Source organism: Saccopteryx leptura, chromosome 9, assembly GCF_036850995.1.
Source record: "Saccopteryx leptura isolate mSacLep1 chromosome 9, mSacLep1_pri_phased_curated, whole genome shotgun sequence".
NCBI classification, from domain to species: domain Eukaryota; kingdom Metazoa; phylum Chordata; class Mammalia; order Chiroptera; family Emballonuridae; genus Saccopteryx; species Saccopteryx leptura.
Genome location: NC_089511.1, coordinates 19,156,896 through 19,179,544, shown reverse-complemented (window position 1 = coordinate 19,179,544; position 22,649 = coordinate 19,156,896). Strand labels below are relative to the sequence as shown.

The following is a 22,649-nucleotide window of genomic DNA, read 5'->3' as shown; positions in this document are numbered from 1 at the left end:
TTGGTAGGAAGCACCCTGGGAACAGTTTAGTAACTGGCGAAGGCATCTGGCTTTGGGTAACAATACTCAGAAAAAATCTAGCCAAGGACCTGGGCAGGCATACATCCTTCCAGTCATGGCCAGTTCACCTGTTTGTCCACTGAATATTTACTGGCCTCCTAGCGTGTGCCAGACCAAGGGCCAGGCACTGCAACAGAATGGGGAAGGACCCTGTATTGATTACAGTCCAATGGGGCAAAAGCTTTCACTGATTCCTCCCCTTCTTTGCCAAGACACTCTCCACTAGAAACACAAGAAACAAAACGATCAGAGAACTGACCTCTTATTCATTCTTCCTCCAGGAAGGGAATGATAAGAACAGTTAACAATCACTGAGTACTTATTATAGGACTAGTGTGGTTTCAGCATTTCTCATGTATTAATTCTTGCAGTCATTGTAATCTCCATTTTACAGATAAGGAAATTCAAGCATGGACAGATTAAATAACTCCCCCATGGTTACTCAGGTAGTAAACGGCAGGGCTGGGATTCCATCCCAAACAGAGTCCATGCCCGTACCCACTGTTCTACACTACCTACAGAAATAAAGGTAATGACATCTTGTCATCATTCCACCTGCTCCCTCTCCCCCCAACAGCAACAAAAAATTCCCAGCCAAAATTAGTTCAGTTAGACCAGGGGTCTCCAAACTACTGCCCATGGGCTGCTTGTGGCCCCCTGAGGCCATTTATCTGGCCCCTGCTGCACTTCCGGAAGGGGCACCTCTTTCATTGGTGCTCCTGGAGTACTGCATGTGGCAGTGCCGCAAAGCGCGGCATCGCTCACTTCCGGTGATGCGGGACGCACCCATCACAGCTCCAGAAGCACGTCATATCACTTGTTACGGCTAGCAGTGACAAATATGAAACCGGACAATGACCATCTCATTAGCCAAAAGCAGACCCATAGTTCTCATTGAAATACTGGTCAGTTTGTTGATTTAAATTTACTTGTTCTTTATTTTAAATATTGTATTTGTTCCCGTTTTGGTATTTTTACTTTAAAATAAGATATGTGTAGTGTGCATAAGGATTTGTTCATAGTTTTTTTTATAGTCCAGCCCTCTAACGGTCTGAGGGACAGAGAACTGGCCCCCTGTGTAAAAAGTTTGGGGCCTGACCTGTGGTGGCGCAGTGGATAAAGCGTCGACCTGGAAATGCTGAGGTTGCCGGTTCGAAACCCTGGGCTTGCCTGGTCAAGGCACATATGGGAGTTGATGCTTCCAGCTCCTCCCCTCCCCTTCTCTCTCTCTGTATCTCCTCTCTCCCTCTCCTCTCTAAAAAATGAATAAATTAAAAAAAAAAAAAAAAAAGTTTGGGGACCCCTGAGTTAGACCAGTCATTCTTAGTTGGAGACATTAGCAGTCTCTGGAGACATCTTTTTTTTTAATTTTTTATTTATTTACTTTTTTAGATTTTATTTATTCATTTTTATTAGAGAGAGAGAGAGATGGAGAGATAGAGAGAGAACAGGTGGAGGAGCAGGAAGCATCAACTCCCATATGTGCCTTGACCAGAGAAGCCCAGGGTTTTGAACCGGCGACCTCAGCATTCCAGGTCGACGCTTTATCCACTGCGCCACCACAGGTCAGGCCTCTGGAGACTTTTTTTTTTTTTTTTGTATTTTTCTGAAGCTGGAAATGGGGAGAGACAGTCAGACAGACTCCTGCATGTGCCCGACCGGGATCCACCCGGCACACCCACCAGGGGCTACGCTCTGCCCACCAGGGGGCAATGCTCTGCCCCTCCGGGGCGTCGCTCTGCTGCGACCAGAGCCACTCTAGCGCCTGGGGCAAAGGCCAAGGAGCCATCCCCAGCGCCCGGGCCATCTTTGCTCCAATGGAGCCTTGGCTGTGGGAGGGGAAGAGAAAGACAGAGAGGAAGGAGGGGCGGGGGTGGAGAAGCAAATGGGCGCTTCTCCTATGTGCCCTGGCCGGGAATCGAACCCGGGTCCCCCGCACGCCAGGCCGATGCTCTACCGCTGAGCCAACCGGCCAGGGCCGACATTTTTGATTGTCACAACTGGGGGAGTGCAACTAGCATCTAGTGAGTTAAGACCAGATGCTGCCACACAGCACAGAGTGCGAGGGATAGCCCCACAACAAAAAATCCTCTCGCCCCAAGTCTGAACGGTGCCAAGTAGAGAAACCTGGATTAGGAAGCAGACTAAAATAATAATCTGCCCTGGCCAGGTAAACTCAGTTGGTTAGAGCATCATCCTGATGTTCCAAGGTGTGGGTTCGATCCCTGGTCAGGACACATACAAGAATCAACCAATATATGCACAAGTAAGTGGAACAACAAATTAATGTTTCTCTCTCTCACTCGCTCTCTCTCTCTCTCTGCTTCCATTCCTTCCTCCCTCTCTCCAAATATCAATCAATCAATAACATTTGAAAATAAAATAATAATGAACTTTCAAGAAACACTTCAACATACATGCTGCTGGTGGTGGTGGTTGTGTTGTGGTTGGTGGTGGTCTTGGTGGTGGTGGTGGTCCTGGTGGTTGCGAACTGCTGCTGCCCTCAGAGTCACTTTGGTGGAAAGCTTCCTGCGGGTGGAGTCCCAGGCGTGAACAAGGAAACTCATCTCTGGATTATGAAGGTGTAAAGGCCGTTTGACCATAAGTACACCGTCCGTGCCCACTCTGAATCTGGTGTCACCCGAAACATAGACAGTCCTTGGTTGACCGGTGCATCCTTCAAAACTCACTGCAAGACATAAATAACAGCGATTAAGAAATTGGGCAGATTAAAAACAAGCACATTCCCTCTCTAAAAAGCAAACTGGACTCACCTACCAAAAACCTGTGCTTCAGTCTACCTATCCATAGGAGGACGGTAACAATAACAACTACTACACTAAGGTGTTTTTTGTTTGTTTGTTTTTAGAGATATACAGAACAGTGTCTGGCACAGAAATACTATATTAAAGTTTGTTTAAAAAAATTATAAACAAACGTAGCTTTGGCTAATAATTTATTCAACCCTTGTGAGTATTCCATAAAAGACATCAATAACTAGATATTTACTGGGTGCCAATTATATGCTTATTATCTGAGACATAGAGAGGTATTTCCTCCTTGCAGGAGGCACAGAGGAGAAACTGATCACTGTCAGTTAGGGGAGACAATGGAGGCCTCATAGAACTCTTCAACCTGATTATACAGGGAGGCAAGTCAAAGGCAAAAGGCAGAGAAAACTACTTGGATAAAGGAACTTATGACTAAAGTTAAAAACAAAACTCATTTTAAAAACTTTAGTTAGCCCTGGTTGGATAGCTTGCTCAGTTGCTTAGAGCATCGTCCTAAAGCACAGAGGTGGCGGTTCAATCCCCTGTCAGGGCACACACAGGAACAGATGGATGTTCCTGTCTCTCTCTTGCTCTCTCACCTCCTCCTTCTAAAATCAATAAAATCAATATTTTTTTTAATTTTTAATAAAAATAAAACTTTAGTTATTAAAGTATTAAAACTTAAAAAAAGTATTGGCCCTGGCAGGTTGGCTCAGCGGTAGAACGTCGGCCTGGCGTGCGGGGGACCCGGGTTCGATTCCCGGCCAGGGTACACAGGAGAAGCGCCCATTGGCTTCTCCACCCCCCCCCCCTCCTTCCTCTCTGTCTCTCTCTTCCCCTCCCGCAGCCAAGGCTCCATTGGAGCAAAGATGGCCCGGGCGCTGGGGATGGCTCCTTGGCCTCTGCCCCAGGCGCCAGAGTGGCTCTGGTCACGACAGAGTGATGCCCCGGAGGGGTAGAGCATCGCCCCCTGGTGGGCAGAGCTTCGCCCCTGGTGGGCGTGCCCGGTGGATCCCGGTAGGGCGCATGCGGGAGTCTGTCTGACTGTCTCTCCCCGTTTCCAGCTTCAGAAAAATAAAAAAATTAAATTAAATTAAATTAAAACTTAAAAAAGTATTAATACCCAAAGCTGGAGAAGCTGTGATGAAAAGTGTCTGCACTAAACATCAGTTCCAAAGGACTCATTCAACAGGTTTCCACCATGCTACGTGCCAGAAGACGCTGGACATTGAGGAAGAAACTGGGAACAAGATAGACTAGACACACGCTCTCACTGAGCTTATACTATTGTGGAAGAGATGGACAAATAGAAAACCAAAAACTGCTGATGGTTATCAATGTTAGTGGCTATAAAGGAATTAAAGGGGATACTACAAGAATGACAGGAAGGCAGACAGGTTTGGGAGAAGTGTAACTTATATTGGGTGGGAGCGCAGGCCTCTCTGAGATGGGGCGTCTGAGCTGAGACCTAAAGGAGCCAGCCTGGAACCACAGATAAAACCGTTCATTTAGGGAAATGAGAGATCTCAAGTTGGCCGTTTTCCTCCCTTTCAAATAATTGCCCCTCTTTCCTCCAGTGGAATTTCTATTTTGTAAGTAATCTTTTGTTTTATTATTATTGATTTTAGAGAGAGGAAAGGAGAGACAGAAACACTGACCTGTTTCTGTATGTGCCCTGATTAGGGATGTAATCTTTTATAAAATTCCTGCTCTTGTGCCTATTTTTACATAGCTAAACACCTCTACATTCATGAGGATCAGGTCTCCCAAAAAGCCCTGAGCTGCAGTTTTCATGTCTTCCACCAGGGGCCACCCTCGTAGTAAATGTTTTCTGAAGTCAACAGCCCCATCCTTCAGAGAAAATAAAGCCATGTTTCAAGGTAGAAGAATAAGTACCACATATACCCCCCATTTTGAAGATGAAAAAACTGAGGCTCAGAAGTTAAAAAATTTGCCTGACATCCTATAACTATTAATGTGAGTTACTTAGTCTCATAATTGGCATTCCCTCACCCTGGAAAGAACTTTTTTGTTCAAAGCTTGGCTATTTTTTTTTTCATTTATTTATTGATTTCAGAGAAAAGAGAGATATCAATTTATTGTTCCACCCATGTATGCATTCATTGATTGATTCTTGTATGTGCCCTGATCGGGGCTTGAATCTACAACCTGGGCTCAAACCTACAACCTGGGCATGTTGGGATGATGCTCTAACCAACTGAACTTCCCAGCCAGGACCCTTGGCTATTTTTTTTTTTTTTTTTTTTTTTTTTTTGCATTTTTCTGAAGCTGGAAACGGGGAGAGACAGTCAGACAGACTCCCGCATGCGCCCGACCGGGATCCACCTGGCACGCCCACCAGGGGAGACGCTCTGCCCACCAGGGGGCGATGCTCTGCCCCTCCGGGGCGTCTCTCTGCTGCGACCAGAGCCACTCCAGCGCCCAGGGCAGAGGCCAAGGAGCCATGCCCAGCGCCTGGGCCATCCTTGCTCCAATGGAGCCTTGGCTGCGGGAGGGGAAGAGGGAGACAGAGAGGAAGGAGGGGTGGGGGTGGAGAAGCAAATGGGCGCTTCTCCTACGTGCCCTGGCCGGGAATCGAACCCGGGTCCCCCGCACACCAGGCCGACGCTCTACCGCTGAGCCAACCGGGCAGGGCCCCTTGGCTATTTTTAAAGGATGATTTTGCCTCCTAGCTAGAATCCAGGATGGTAGAAATCTGAGGCCACCTCATGCAGTAGTTGGGAATCTGCTACCTGGCAAGTAAACTAATCAGCTGGGAGCTGGATCCTTTGACTCACTCACCCACCTCTCCCTTTTAGTTTGTTTTTAAAATTTTTTTCAAAACCAAGCCCCCCACTCTGACCCCTCACCATTTAGGCAGGTTCTAAAACTCACTTCCCAAACTCAAGGGGGTGGGAGTGAGGTGAGCAGTGGAAGGCTGGAGTAAATGACAGGAAATGGGCAACAGGAAGAAAGGGCTGGTCTGAGTCTGTGACTGAATTATAAACCTAGATTCTGCCATGTTCTTGCTGAGTGGCCTTCGCAAAATGCTTCACCTCTCTGGGCCTCAGCTTTCTCTACTGGCACATGAGAGTTACCACCACCGATCAAGCCTACCTCTTTAGGGTTTTGTGAAGATTAGCTATGGCAGTGAGTGTGAATCACATTTTGAAAGCAGAAGAACAAAACAAGTCAAAGGAGATTAGTATTTCTTTGCATGCAAGCTAGGAGTCAGGTATTTGCGAAATGAATAGATGAATCCTAAAATGATGACAGAAGCCAAGAAGAAATGCAGAGTCTTTAAAAGGATGGGCAGGCGCCACCCTGTAAGTCTAAAAGAGAAATTTCTTTTCAAACTAGGAAACAAGGTGTTTTTCAAATAACCCTCCCCCGGTATACTCCAACAGAAGTAATGGGGCAACTGGACCATTTGGGGGCTTGTCACATAAGCAGAGAACAAGAGCTGTCCTCATTCATCACGCTGCATTCCTCTCCCCAGCCAGCCCAGATCTGAGCAGGGAAAGTCGGGACAAGCATGATCGGACTTGCCAAGGGTGGCGGCCTGAAAAAATGAAAATGGTTTTGTACATAACTTGATGCAAGGTGTTTAACCTGCTTTGGGGCATCTCATCTTGATGGTGGCTGAGCCCCACCCTTTGAAAAGTGACAGAAGACGTGTGGCCAACAGGCAGCCCCAACCTGAATTTCTAGGTGCTCATTAAGGCTCATTATCTTTCCCAGCAACCTGATCCCCTGGGCTGATAAACCAGAAATTATAAGCCAGGCTGAGGGGATCTCCAGCTCTGGGGAGGCTCTGGCAAACTTACTTGGAACCTGGCAGGGGCTGGCCAGCCACTAAGGGCCATAGTGAAGCCTAACTTAGCCAGCATGCAGGAGAGTAAACAAGAATGGCAAACTGTTGAAACTAGAGGACCAGGAATTGGGTATATTTGAACATTTTCACAATAAAAAAGTTAAACAAAATTAAAGCCAGCAAGGGTCTAAGTATTCTTAAGTCAGCAGGTGCTTCTTCTCTCTTAAACATGTCATTTGGTCCCTTTGACCCAAAACCAAATCCCAATGACAAGAGCCAAGAACCCAATGGCAATCTCACTTTCTTTGCCCTAAATTATACGCTGGTGAGTGAAGGGCCTGGGTTGTCTTCACCACTGTTCCCATATGCAAAACAGGGATATGCTTTCCAGCAATAATAAAAAGGAATATTTTTTAGCAAGACAGAGAGACAGAAATGGAGATGAGAAGAATCAAGTCATAGTTGCGGCTCTGTAGTTGTTCATTGATTGCTTCTGATTTGTGCCTTGTCCAGGGGTGTTCCAGATGAGGCAGTGACCATGGGATCACGTCTATGATCCCACACTCAAGCCAGCAACCCCGCAATCAAGCTGGCGAGCTCAAGCTCAAGCCAGTGACCTCAGGGCTTGAACCTGGGACCTCAGCATCCCAGGTTGACACCTTATTCACTGTGCCACCATTGATCAGATAGACTATATAAGGGGAAAAAACAACAACGCCCTGGCAGGATAGCTCAGTTGGTTAGAGTATCATCCTGAAGCACAGAGGTTGACGGTTCGATCCCTGGTGAGGGCACATACAGGAACAGATGTTCCTGTCTGTCTTCTGCTCTCTCCCTTTCTCTAAAATTAATAAAATAAACATTTAAAAAAGAAAAAAATTTCCCAGACAATATGTAATTCTACACACCAGAAAGTTAACAGTAATTTGCATGAAGGTAGGTGGGGAGAAGACTGAAAGAAGTGTGGCTGAAAGAAGGGTAGGGCGCAGTTCTTTTTTTAAAAGACTTTATTTAGCCTGACCAGGCAGTGGCGCAGTGGATAAAGTGTTGGACTAGGATGCGGAGGACCCAGGTTTGAGACCCTGAGGTTGCCAGCTTGAGCACGGGCTCATCTGGTTTGAACAAAGCTCACCAGCTTGGACCCAAGGTCGCTGGCTTGAGCAAGGGGTTACTTGGTCTGCTGTAGCCCCACGGTCAAGGCACATATGAGAAAACAATCAATAAACAACTAAAGTGCCACACAAAAAACTGATGATTGATGCTTCTCATCTCTCTTCATTCCTGTCTGCCTATCCCTCTCTCTGACTCTCTCTCTGTCTCTGTAAAAAAAAAAAAAAAAAAAAAAGTTAAAAGACTTTATTTATTCATTTTAGAGAGAAGAGAGAGGCAGAGGGGGAGAGAGAAGAGGAGGGGGAGGAGCAGGAAGTATCAACTCCCATATGTGCCCTGACCAGGCAAGCCCAGGGTTTTGAACTGGCGACCTCAGCATTCCAGGTTGACGCTTTATCCACTGTGCCACCACAGGTCAGGCAGGATGCAGTTCTTTTTATCAAACATAGATTCTGTATACATCTTTGTATTTTATTGCATGTCACAATACCATGAATTACTTATTTTTTTAAGTGAGAGGAGGGGATAGAGAAAGACAGCTCCCACATGTACCCTGACCAGGATCCACCGGGCAACACCCATCTGGGACTGATGCTCAAATCAACCAAGCTATATCCTCAGCGTCTGAGGCTGACACTCAAACTAGTCTAGCCACTGGCTGCAAGAGGGGAAGAGAGTGAAAAGGGATAGAGGGAGAGGAAGAGAAGCAGATGGTTGCTTCTCATGTGTGCCCTGACCAAGGATCAAACTTGGGATATCAGCACGCTGGGCTCTATCCACTGAGCCAACTGGCCAGGGCCATGAATTACTTTTTAAAACAACAAAAATTAAAGTGACATTTAAAAATAATCCTTAATACATTGTGATTTTGTGTGACATTCATCCCACAAATGCCCCATTTTCTAGCTTATTTGGCAGAAGCAGTAGCTTTCATCAGAGGGCCCTGGAAGACGGATGACTGAAGTTCAAAGACAAATTAAACTCATGAAAAGCTTTGGGTCCTGGGGCAGGCTCTGAGCACTCAGCAGCATTCTTTGCTTAGAATTGCCATCATGCCACAGAACAGCCAGCCTGAAGGTTCTTCTCCCACCCCTGCCCAGCCCCACAACTGGAATGTGAATGGGTAGAAACAAGACTGTGAAAAGCCTCTATTCCCTAGAGATGTTGAGATTTAAGGACAAGGGGCCGCTATCAAAGCCAGCTAACTATAATTGAGTTACATGGTAACTAGTGGGATAACCCAGTCTCTCAGAGGCAACGACTGGAAAGCAGTGTTTCCCCGCACCACACACAAAGGCGTGCATTCTGGATTGTTTCTCTCTCATCAGAACACATTTCCCACAGCTACTACCAGAGAACACAGCATTTAGCTCTATTTCAAGGATCACTTGAACTTGAGCGCTCAGCCTCAGGAAGAGAAAGTCACACACACAACTCGAGGGCTAGATCAGAGAGCCCTCTGAGGCTCCTGGTGGCGAGGTCACACTGCCAACTGCGCATGCCCAAACCCAGACCTTCGATTTCGAACTTAAATAGTGAAGATAAAAGACAAGAAGTTTAAGGTGATGGATGAAAGGAATCCTGGGAAGACAGATATGCATCACTTAGCTGGACAAGAGTTTTGGGGTGTTTTTTTTTGCTGGTTAGGAACGGTGTTTCAAACTCCAACCACAAAGCCATAATTCTCCATAGCGGCTACTGCCTCTTAACATTTCTTTCTACATTCCATTTTCTTTGATGGCACCGGGTGATTCTGCAATGTCTTCCTTTTATGAGTATCCCTGAAATGACTAAACATTATGGGTTTATCCATGCTAAGCAGAAAATGTAATTTTATCTTTTAAAAGTGTTCAGTTTGTCCACCCTTGGGGACATGGAGGAGATTCAAGTTGCACCAGGAAGACTATCTTTTTAGTCCCAATTAAGTTTTAACTTGTATTGTTATTGAGAACTATGAATAGAACACAACCCTACCGCCTTACTAGATACAGCAGCCCTAGGCAGTAGGAATTTAGCAGCCCTAACTGACCAGTGAGGAAACTGAGGCTCAGGGAAGTCTCACTGAAGAGATCTGGCCAGGCCACACAGCCACCATGTGGCAGAGCCTGCGGTCTGACCCTACCGTGAGCCACTATCAGCACTTAGTTACCAGGCAGCCTCTCGGTATTGATAAGCCATTCTGCAAGGTAATTTCTACGGGCACGGACTTAGTGCTCACAGAGAGTAGGACAGGTGGAGAGTAGCTGGCACAGCAGCAGTTTCCAGGCCCCCTCTCCCCCTTACACACACGCACTCCCTCTCTCCTTGAATGAGGACTGCTGTGCCTTGGAAATTCGCTTCCAAGCCTCAGAAAACATAAATGACAGGCAGAAGCCAAATGAAGGAGAAGGTTTTAAACTTCAGATTTAGGAATGTTCTCCTTTGGCCCTGGCTGGGTAGCTCAGTTGGTTAGAGCGTAGTTCTAATAGGCCAAGATTGTGGGTTCAATTCCCGGTCAGGGCACATACAAGAAATTAAACAATGAATACATAAATAAATGGGAAAACAAATCAATGTGGGGGTTTTTTCCCCTCTCTCCTCATCCTTCCTTACTCTCTAAAAATCAATCAAATAAAATAAGAATATTTTCCTTTAAGTCACCATGGTACATTAGCTAAAATCAGTCAGAATTTCTCTAATCAGCTAGCCTTAAACCCCAAACATTTTTCTGGGAAAGATAAGCAGCTTGGAATATCAAGTTGCCCAAGCACTGCTCAAGGCATGTACAGTGATGGGCTCTAGAGATGTCATCACCTGGGGCACCCACGCGAGGTCGCACCCACGGGAGGTCAGGCCTCTCTTATTGACAGGTGGCTCCCAGGGGACCCTAAGGATAGGACATTCACTCTTATGAAGCCTATTGAGTTCTTTCTCCCAGCCTCTCAACATGTCCTTGCCCAGAACAAATTTAACAGATTTTAAGTAGTCTGTCTTCACTTAATGTGCACCCAAATAACATGTCAACAATGAACGTTGCCCGGGTAGGAAACAAGGAGAAAAGTCCCCTTAGCTTCTGTTTCCATCAAAACAGACTAAGGTGGAGGGCAGGGCAGAGAGAAAACTGAGGTCACAGATAAAGGAAAATTAGCCCAGGCCCCTGCGAAGGGGAGCCCACAAGGACAAAGGGTGATGCATCGCCCCTGTGTTATAAGGTGACTGATTCACGACACCGTCTGGGTCTAACAGTGTATTTCTGCTTCCCAATCACGCTTCTGCTTGGGCTAATGCCGGTTTAGTTCTTGAACAGCAAACACTATAGATGTTGATCAGTCTGCCCAGTAAAAAATGTCATAAATGGCACTTGTGGTGTTGGTTAAAAGACAGTGCAAACACTTTTATAGTTTTACATTTGTGTCAATGGGGTCAACCCAATTTGCACTCAAATCACAGCTGTAGGCAAGTTATTTTGACTTCTCTTGAGCATCAGTTTCTCCATTTTTTCATCTCCCTTAAGGGGTTGCTTCAGGAATTGTTTCTTCAACAGAATATTGACTCAGCCCTTTCCCTTCCCCCGGCATCATTCTAAGGCCTGGGAAATACAGCAGTGAACAAAGCAATGTCCCTGCCCTCACAGGACTCATTTATTCCAGTGGGGAGGAAACAACAAATTAATTGTCAGGAATGAAAAGTGTTAACAGAGAAAAATAAGCATTGTAAGGGGGTTCCAAAGTTCTAGGCAGCAGCTGGGGTGGAGGGGACAATCTAATTTAGGACACTTAGGGAAAGCCTCAGAAAGGGGCATTTGAAGAGACAGTCTGCTTCTGGCTGCATGCTGAGTGAGGGAGGGAGGGAGCCATGTTGCAGCATGGGGGGAAGTTCAAGGGCCTACGCAATCAGTGCTCACCTACTGCAGTGCTCACCTACTGCAGTGCTCACCTACTGCAGTGTTCACCTACTGCCGTGCTCACCTACTGCCGTGCTCACCCACTGCCGTGCTCACCCACTGCGGTGCTCACCCACTGCGGTGCTCACCCACTGCGATGCTCACCTACTGCAGTGTTCACCTACTGCAGTGTTCACCTACTGCAGTGCTCACCTACTGCAGTGCTCACCTACTGCAGTGTTCACCTACTGCGATGTTCACCTACTGCGATGCTCACCTACTGCAGTGCTCACCTACTGCAGTGCTCACCTACTGCAGTGTTCACCTACTGCCGTGCTCACCTACTACCGTGCTCACCTACTGCCGTGCTCACCTACTGCAGTGCTCACCTACTGCAGTGCTCACCTACTGCAATGTTCACCTACTGCAGTGTTCACCTACTGCAGTGTTCACCTACTGCGATGTTCACCTACTGCGATGCTCACCTACTGCAGTGCTCACCTACTGCAGTGCTCACCTACTGCAGTGCTCACCTACTGCGATGCTCACCTACTGCAGTGCTCACCTACTGCAGTGCTCACCTACTGCGGGCTGGGTCTGTTCTAGTACTGAAGCCCCAGGTGTGAACACAGCAGGTACTGATCCCTGACCCCTGAGGCTGACACTCCCATGCAGTGAAAGCAGCCTTAGCACAGGGCACCCAAGCCTGTGAATGGTGAAAGCTGCTCCCCGGTCTAGCAGGGCCTGGCCTCCCCCTTCCCTTCTTCAAATCAAGGCCAGAAATGAACTGTTTTAGGTCATTTTCTGTTCCAGGCCTCTCCTGGCCAAGTCAGAAACAGACCAGTGCCCAGTGATAAAACCTCACCTCAAATGATGACAATATTCCTGCCTGGATGGGGCTCCAGTGGCTCAGCTCGGGCTGCTTCTCTGCTCAAGTCTGAGACCAAGGGCTTGGCTTTAGTTCTTCCAGGTGGACACTAACTGCCAAGCAATCTCATCTCAATTTGTTCAAAAAAGGGAAGCGGGGGGGGAAGCGATGGAACTCCACACCAACAGGGAGTTGGCATCTGGCCTGCTGCAGAGGTAGGGGGGGACTTCTCCCCTGTCATAGCAAGGAAAACTTGTCTGGTTTCGTCAAAAAGAACAAAGAGAAGGGGGAGGCCCTTTGGCTTCCACACTAAATTGGCATTTCATTGTCCCAGCTTCTGGCTGCACATTAAATACACAAACACCTAATCTGCCTGCCTAAATATGGAGGCAATAATTGATCATTCCCATGGCCTGCAACCCAGGAAACATTCCTGTGGCCAGGTTGGGCAACTCCAGGAACTGTTTGCTTATTGATTAGAAAGGAAAGGCTCCAGCTTACACCACAGTACCTGCGCACTTTTCCTTTCTGTTGCGTTTCTCAAGGCCAGGGAGGGCCATATTCTGAAATTCCAAAGCAACTGAATCCCTCCTCCTTCCAGCTCCGGCTGAGCCCTCAGAGGAGGGACAGCTGGCAGGCCTGGGCTAGGGGACAGGTTCTAGGCCCTAACGGGAGGGCTCTTGGTTGCTCACTTGTGAAATAAAGACCAATATACCTGTAACATCATTTCCAATCCACTGACTAATGTGCCCTGTACAGACTCTCCTGGGATGCTTTTGAAAAATACACAGGCCTGGGCCCTGCCTGGCCTAACTAAATTTGATCTTTAGGGCTAGTAGAGCCCAGGCAAGGGTAGATTTTAAACTTCCCCCAGGTGTTGGGAGTACACAATGCTGTGGAGAATAGCTTTGTAAAGGTGCCCTTAGGAGAAGCAAGAAGTATAACAAGCACTTTGCATAATCACAACACCAGTAAGGGAGGCATGCTCTTCCAGTTTATCAGTAAAGGCTCAGAGATGTTAAGCAACTCTCCCAAGGTTATAATGCACTGAGTGGCCTGAGGTAGGATTCAAACCCGGGTCTGGTATAGTCTTAAACCCTGAATAGTCTAATAATATCCATAGCCTGATCTTCTGAGTTTTGAGGCCTCCTTCTTCCCCACCTCTGTCTCTTTGACAGTAGGATGTGATACCCAGTGACTTCCCTTCCACTGACTCTGGGCTGTTGGATAACACGATGGTAAAAACACACACAGCTCACATTCCTTGGTTACTGTTTACTCAGGGTGCTATTTCCCCCCTCGAATCTTAAGTTTTGTTTTTGTCTTTATTGAGCAGTGTAAAGCCAGCAGCCAGGGCCAGAGCCACTATCACAGCTGCCACCTGGCTCATGCAGGTTCGCATTGGATTCGGACAGTCGGTAAAGAAACCATGGAGCCAAAAACTGGTGGGCCATAGCCTTTAATCCTACCTTGCACCCGGCGGGCAAGTAAAAATACACACTGGGCTCCAAAACCCAGTCACACTCAGTGCTCACAAAGCCACTGACTTATCCGAGTTTCCTAGAATCAAAGGTTTCTAGCTCACCAGCCTTCTTCTCCTCAGTTCCCCATCTCCTTCCTTATCCCAGATACAAACTCTACACAAACTGGCATCTCACTCAGCACTCCGCCATCTTGGCTGCTTCTCCTGGCCTCCTCCACGTGGCTTTTCTCTGTTCTCCTCTGCTCTCTCTTGCTAATCTCAGGAACCAAGGGGACAAACTCCCGCTCCGTTCCCATTTTATAGTGTAGCTTCACAACCTTTAATCCAATATACCTAACAGGGAAGTCTCTAATACAAAGTCACTTCTCTGAGGCATGATAGGATTGTACCACCTCATACCAAAAAGGGTGGGACAGGCTTAATCCCAAAACCAAGGCTACAAGGATTCTGCTTGCCCCTAGCCCACCCCAACACACATTAATATCACCTGGGCGACTGCCTCCTCGTGTTATCTTTAACAAAGTGAGCATAATACATTTTATCCGCCCAACAAGCAGATAAAATATATTATGCTCACTTTGTTATAAAGATGGTGCTGCCCATGTGGAAGCCTGTCGCCCAGGTGATTGCTTGGGATGGGCGTGATTATGTTAATATGTGTTGGGGAGGGCTTTCACACGGAAAGGTTTTAAAAGGAAGAGAGATCACGTTGTTCCTGGAGAAGAGTGATTACGTTCTAGGAGAAGGCTATGCTGGAGGAGAACAGAAAAAGGCCACGTGGAGGAGCCAGGAGAAGCAGCCAAGATGGTGGAGTGCTGAGGGAGAAGCCAGTTTGTGCAGAGAGAAGATGGGAAACAGATGAATGGGGCTGGTAAGCTAGAAACCTTTGATTCTAGGAAACTCGGATAAGTCAGTGGCTTTGGGAGCCCTGAATGGAAAGAGAAGTGTTTTCCCACTGTGTGTATTTCTTGCCCACCGGGTGCAAGCTAGGATTAAAGCTAATGGCCCACTAGTTCTTTGCTCCGTTGTTTCATTACCGTCTGTCCAAATCTAATGCAAACCTGCATGGGCCAGGCGGCTGTGATGGTGGCCGTGGCTGACTTTATAGTCTTTAATTCCAACAGTAGTACCTTGTGTTAGAGGGGAAAAGTGACAAAACATAGATGACATAGTGACATTATTCATAAGAGGCAAAAAGTGAAAACAACCCAAGTGTTCATCAACTGATGAACGGATAAAAAGTGGTACATCCATATGATAGAATATTACATATTCAGCAGTAAAAAGAAATAAAGTACTGAAACACAGATGGGCCTTGTAAACATTATACTAAAAGAAGTTGTTGGTCACAAAAGACCATGTATATTTATGTGGTTCAATTTATATGAAATGTCCAGAATAGGGAAATCTATAGACCACAAGTAAACTAATGGTTGCATAGGTCTGGAGGGTGGATCGTGGGGTTCAAGGAGTGGTAGCTACAGGGTAAGGGATTTCTTTTGGGGGATAATGAAAATGCTTTCAAATTGTTTGTGATCGCACAACTCTGTGAATACACTTAAGGGCTACTGACTTTAAATGGATTTAATATATAATGTATAAATTATATCTCAATAAAGTTGTTACCCCCCAAAATTATAAAAGAGCCTGACCAGGCGGTAGCGCAATGGATAGAGCATCAGACTAGGACACAGAGGACCCAGGTTTGAAACCCCAAGGTTTAGGCATAGGGTGGCTAGCTTGAACATGGGATCATAGACATGACCCCATAGTCACTGGCTTGAAGCCCAAGGTTGCTGGCTTGAGCAAGGGATTACTTGGTCTGCTGCAGCCCCCCAGTCAAGGCACATATAAGAAAGCAATCAATGAAAAACTAAGGAGACTAAGGAGCCACAACAAAAATTGATGCTTCTCCTCTCTCTCCCTTCCTGTCTGTCTGTCCCTATTTGTCCCTCTTCTTTCTGTCCTTCTCTGTTGCTGTCATACACACAAAAATTTTTTTGAAAGACTCATAGTCTCATCCAAGAAGAGAAGGCACTTTTTTTGTGGGGATTTTTTTTTTTTTTACAGATACAGAGAGAGAGTCAGAGAGAAGGATAGATAGGGACAGACAGACAAACAGAAACAAGAAGAGATGAGAAGCATCAATCATCAGTTTTTCTTTGCGACACCTTAGTTGTTCATTGATTGCTTTCTCATATGTGCATTGACCGCAGGGCTACAGCAGACCGAGTAACCCCTTGCTCAAGCCAACGACCTTGGGTCCAAGCTGGTGAGCTTTGCTCAAACCAGATGAGCCTGTGCTCAAGCTGGTGACCTCGGGGTCTCGAACCTGGGTCCTCTGCATCCTAGTTCGATGCTCTATCCACTGTGCCACCACCTGGTCAGGCGAGAAGGCCCTGTTAATGCTTCTTATATGTCCTTCAGATTCTGGCCTACAGCCCTTTCCTAATTCACTTACTTCCTGTCTAGTATCCCTTGATATCCTGTTTTTCTAAAATTACGTTATGGGTACTACTATTATTTTTAAGGTCCTTCTTCCCCAACTTCCTTCTTTCTCCCCAATTTGCCAATTAAAAAACAAAAACAAAAAATCAACCTAGATTGTTATTAGAATGGATAGAGTAAAAGTAACCACAATAGCACAGATGAGCCTGAAAGCATCATGCTAAGTGAAAGAAAAAGACAAGAGACTACAAAAGACTACCAGTCCAGGAGATCAGATTTAGTTAGTCTGGGGTAAGGCCCAAGCCTGGGTATTTTTTAGAAGTGCACAAAAGATTACATATTTCATTTATATGAAAACCAAGACAGATAACAGATCAGTGGTTGCTTGGAGCTAGGGGTGGGTGTGGGCCCGGTTGCCAATAGGCACGAGGGAACTTGTGGGATCATAAAAGTATTCTAAAACTGGATGTGGTGATAGTCAGACAGCTGTGCACATTTATAAAAATTATCTCACTGTACACTTACAGTGGGTAATTTGTATGGTATGTATGTTACATTTCAGTGAACCTGTAACAAAAATAGTTACTAAGATCTCCTTTGAGGAGGACCCCATGAGTCAAAGTCCCACGGTTCAAAAAACATGACCCATGCACCCAATAATGCCAAGGGCAGAGTTATGAAAAAAGTGGGAGAGGAAAAAAGATATAAATAATTCTTAATTAACAATAATTAGAGGAGTAAATAAATGTTCCATGTAATAATAGTCATTACGTGCAGGCACTGTGCTGAGCTCTCCAAACACTGACTCCTAAACTGCTGAGAACAGTTTGATACTGATAAGCCTGCCACTCAAAAAAGGCTTCATTCATTTGCACAAGGTCACAGAACCAGTCTCTAAAGTAGGATTCCCACCCAGAACCGGCCAGTGCTGGCTTAGCCACTAGGTTAGAACTGCTCTGCCTTGGGGAGGGAGAAAAGCTCCACGGGTAGTTACGAGCAACATGAGATAGGAAAACATTCATGCTGGGCACACAAAGATAGTTTGCTTAAAACCACAGACTTCTCTATAAAGAACACAACCCAGATAGAAATACGTGCCGATCGGAGGGCAGCGTTTCATAAGTGCTAGCGCACACAGAAATATGCTTACACTGTGGAAATATGAAAAGCTGTCATGGAGTTCAGAATTTGGGAGCATTCAGTAACAACGCTTTGTGTTGCTTCCTGCAACACAAAGAACGAGTGTGAGGCTTGCACCTTTTCCAAATGTGGGTTGTGTTAGAAAAGCTTGGGCCCTCTGCCTTTAACATTTGGAACACAACTCCTAAAACAGCCCAAGAGAACAGCTGGAAGCCGAAGCTTCAGAAGTTAGGCATTTCCCAGAGTCTCCAGGTCACATGCATTTGCAGATGACTCCAAAACAAGTGCTCATTTGTCCAATAGAGTTTACAAGAGGAGGCTTTCTCTAAGCATCATTTTTCATTATCAAGAACAAATAAGCATTGATGTGAAAGGCAGCTGCTTTGAAGAGTGTTTGCTAAATCGGTTCAACTGACTCAAAAGGTAATTATTGCTCAGCCCCCACGTGCACCTTCACTCAGGCTCCTGAGAAATAAACCCCCATAACCAATCCCACATCCGACTGAGTCCAGAAAAAAGCAGAAATATCTCAGACTGAGGTTTCTCACTCCAAAAATTCCAAGTAGGTGAAAAAAGAAAAATTTTAAGAAGGATATAAAGCCCTAGCCAGTAGTCGGTTGATTTAAGAGCCTCATCCTGATATGTCAAGGTTGTAGGTTTGACCCCTGGGTCTGGGCAAAAACAAGAACCAACCAATGAATGCATAATAAATGGACCAACACATCAATGTCTCTCTTTTTCTCTCTCAAATCAATCAATAAATATTTTTTTAAAAAATTTAAACCCTAAGATTAAAAAATATTACTAATAAAGAAAAGAAATTACATGAAGACCAACCCATGGTTCTAGACATCGACTGTGGCATATGCTTGGTACAGCCACTGGCCACATGGCTAACTCCTGCAAGATGTCATGATATGGTTGCTGCCATCATAAGGACCTGTGGCACCTGTCCCAGCAGTGGTTTCCAAACTTTTAATTTTCCTGGTCACAGCCCTTAAAGCAGTGGTCCCAAACCCCCGGGCCACGGACCAGTACCGGTCTGTGGGCCATTTGGTACCAGTCCGCAGACAAAGAATAAATAACTTACATTATTCCCGTTTTATTTATATTTAAGTCTGAACGATGTTTTATTTTTAAAAAATGACCAGATTCCCTCTGTTACATCTGTCTAAGACTCACTCTTGACGCTTGTCTCGGTCACGTGATACATTTATCCGTCCCACCCTAAAGGCCTGTCTGTGAAAATATTTTCTGACATTAAACCAGCCCGTGGCCCAAAAAAGGTTGGGGACGACTGCCTTACAGGACCCTATGGTTCTTGTGGACAAAAAAGGGGCCATACACTAAATATGACAAGTGCAGGGAAGGCCTGCGTGATGGGCCTTAGCTAAAATAACCACACAGGGTGGTCTGAAATAAGTTATTGTGTTTTAGAGAGAGAGGAAGAGGGACAGAGGGACAGGGGGAGGGAGTTAGAGGAGGGAGAGAAAGAGGGAGAGAGAGAGAAAGGGAGAGAGGGAGGACAGAGAGAGGGAGAGAGTGTGTGAGGGAGAGAAAGAGAAACATCCTCTTTTTCCCCTCATTTATGCACAGTCTGAAGTTAAAACTTCCTAAAAGCAAATCATAGTGGTCTTGTCCAAGGCCAGTTATCTTCCTTGATAAGCGTCAATCCTTATCCTTACTGAGCCTGCCTATTGTCTCTTTGCATCTTTGCTAACAAACCTTTGGAATATGAGAGTAATTTTCTTTTTCCTGCAGACCCCTCGGGACATAGTCACTGCACCAGAGTACAGACCATAGAACCCTCAACATTATTGTTAACTATCAACTATTCTACACCCACCACTGTGAAGGAGTATGTGTCTACTCATTTTACTTTTTATTCAGTCCCAGAGATGCTACCCCCCCCCAGGACCCACCTCTGCTGTCTCCCACCTCCCTAACCTCCCACCAGTATATGCCATGTAACCCCCTTAGATTTCATGGTGCAGAACTGCCATTCTCCGGAGCATTTTCTCAATATGTTGAGATTTTGCTTCCTATCAACTGTTACCAGTTTGGCTCAAATAAATGCATAAAAATTCTTATAGGGTTGGATGTTTCTTTTTTTTTTTTCTGAAGTTAGAAGTGGGGAGGCAGTCAGACAGACTCCCACATGTGCCCGATGGGGTTTCCCCCCAGCATGCCTGCCAGGGGGTGATGCTCTGTCCATCTGGGGTATTGCTCCGTTGTGGCCAGAGCCATACTAGCACCTGAGGCGGAGGCCATGGAGCCATCCTCAGCGCCTGGGCCAACTTTGCTCCAATGAAGTCTTGGCTGCGGGAGGGGATGAGAGAGACAGAGAGGAAGGAGGGGGGGAGGGGTGGAAAAGTAGATGGGCTCTTCTCCTGTGTGCCCCGGCCGGGAATTGAAGCCCGGACTTCCACATGCCGGGCCTATGCTCCACCGCTGAGCCAACCGGCCAGGGCCTGGATGTTTCTTATGGTGACAGTCTCTTTACCTGGTCCCTTCCCATTTTCTAATGTGATCAAAAATTGATAACTTGCACATAGGCAAAGTGATATGTACCCGGTTATTCACTAAGGCATTGCTTGCAGCAGCCAAACAGGAGAAACAAACGAAAGATCCATCCATAGAGGATTAGTTAAATAAACCATGGAACTTCCTCACCATGAAATACTGTGTGGCTTTATATAAAACAAGTGGGAATGTTCTTTATACATTGCTGTGGAATGAACATATAGTTGTTAGGTCATAAAAGCAGGCTGGTTAAATATACAATGGGTACTCAATAGAAAATAGTGCAGAATTAAAAAGAACAAGGTAGCTGTTTTTAAAAAATAATTCAAATAACCCCAATAAATTTAATTTTTAAAAAGAATAAAATAAATCTATACATAATAATATGGAAGGCAGTTGCCTTATTTTTTTTATTTTATTTATTGATTTTTAGAGAGAGAGGAGTGAGAAAGAAAGAGAAGGAGAGAGAGAGAGAGAGAAGGGGGAGGAGCAGGAAGCATCAACTCCCCTATGTGACCAGGCAAGCCCAAGGTTTTGAACCGGCAACCTCAGTGTTCCAGGTCGATGCCTTATTCTACTGTGCTACCACAGGTCAGGCCGAAGGCAGTTGCCTTTAAAGAAAGCAAAATGGCAGAGGGAATGTGCTTAGAATTATTTCAGGATACAGAATCTGCTAACACTGGTTGTTGCAGGTGGTGAACTGCAGATGGACGGAGTAACAGGAGGGAGGGAGACCTGCTTTTGTATTCTTTTGCACCATTTGAATTGGTTCATGTTTGCTTTCCTATCTTCATATAAAGTTTTTGTTTTCTTTCGTTTTTTTAAATGGTTTTCTTTAAGGAGCGAGTTGAACTGAAGGAGGGCTAGTGTTGAGTTGACTAACTTCAACCGGTAGGCCCTGCATTTGGGCTTCCAAAACCGCTAACGCAGACTTCAGTTGCATTATCAGAAATAAGACACTCAGATACGGGAGGCTACATGGTCTTGTTCTGTCTGATTCTATTTGTGGTTTGATAAGTACATTCTCAGGGTTATAATATAATGATATAAATGATGAATGCTGTTTTTCTTCCCAAGGGTCATGCTTTAAGAGGAATGCTGACCTGTGGAACTGGTCCAGAGGCAACGGGGCAAGGATGATCACGCTGCCCTCTGCGGAGTGAGGGACAGGCTGGAGAAGAGACAGACTAGTAGTTTACTCCTCAAAATGTATGAGGCTGACTCCCTCTAGAAGGGTCAGTGTCAATGGCATTAGAGGGCAAGATAGGGACCAGCGAAGAGTAGAAACAGCAAGACAGCCTGAGAAAAGGAGGAAATGTCTTCTGTTCAGAGCTGACCCCAAACAGAACCTGGCTGGCTGGCTGCCCAGCCTCCAGAATGGCCCTCACTCAGGCTCAAATGGCTGCATCAGGTGCTGCTTCCGTGCGGCACTGAGGTTCAATGTGTGAGCCTGGAATCCAGGTAGATCTAGATTTTTATCTCACCTGTGCCTCTAGCTGTGTGACTTCAGGAAAATAACCCCTGTTCTCAGTTTCCCCTTTCTACAACAGGGGAAGATAACAGTTTTTTTTCAAGTGCTCAACCTCGATATGTGGTTAACCGGCTTTGCGGAACTGGAAACTTTCCCGCAGGTGCCTGAGGCCACCCTGCAGAGGAAGCAGAGCCTCCAAGGGCCCCCTCTGTACATTAAAATCCTGCCTGACCTATGGTGGCACAGTAGATCAAGCGTCGACCTGGAATGCTGAGGTCGCCGGTTCAAAACCCTGGGCTTGCCTGGTCAAGGCACATATGAGAGTTGATGCTTCCTGCTCCTCCCCCCTTCTCTCTCTCTCTCTCTCTCTCTTCTCTAAAATGAATAAATAAATAATAATTTTTAAAAATCCTATCAGTGCCTCATCCACACACCCCCATGATCTGCCACTCCTTTTGGGTGTGGTGCCCTAGCCTATGTGTAAACTCTTATCTTGGAGAAGTCAATTCTCTCTACCTCTCCTGATCAGAGTTTTGCTACCTTTTCAGACCATCTGGAAGCCTCTTCTATGGCCATGAAAAGAAGTTTCCCATGTTACTGTTCTGCTTTGCCCAACTCTCTCCCTGAGGTCTTAGCAATGTTACCTCTGAATTGAGCCAAGTTTCTGGGATCTGTGAATGGGAAGGGGTGCGCCCCTTGGAATTATGAGTAAAGATGTGGACACCTGTAGAGGCTCCATGGCATTTGATACTTTCTCAAGGGGGTCTGAGATCCCAAAAGAGGAGCTCTGGACTAGAGGGCACTTAGGGCTTAAACTGATGTTGAGGGTGTTAGGAGGGAGGATGAAGGGGCTCAGCTGAGGCCACAGGGACTGGTTGTTTCTGATGCCTCCCCAGCCCCAACCCCTGAGCACCAGCAGAAAAATTACTCCAAGCTACCTACTAGCATGTTTTGAGTGCTGTGAATAAAAACAAAGCATGGGTGAGGCAACCAATGAGTGAGTGCACAACTGAATGGAACTAAGTGGAATAGCAAGTTGCTGTTTCTCTTTCCCTCCCCCCACCTCAAATCAATGAAAAACAATTTTTTTTTTTTTTTA

General features: G+C 46.0%; 1 protein-coding gene across 1 annotated transcript in view; it reads right to left on the bottom strand.

Moving 5' to 3' along the window:
* The window catches only part of CDH1 (cadherin 1), a 99,049-nt gene that overhangs the window by 31,074 nt on the left and 45,326 nt on the right, over positions 1-22,649 (bottom strand). The window contains exon 3 of the mRNA XM_066348131.1: positions 2,478-2,749. Coding sequence (XP_066204228.1) covers positions 2,478-2,749 — 272 coding nt within the window. The remainder of the gene's footprint in view (positions 1-2,477; positions 2,750-22,649) is intronic.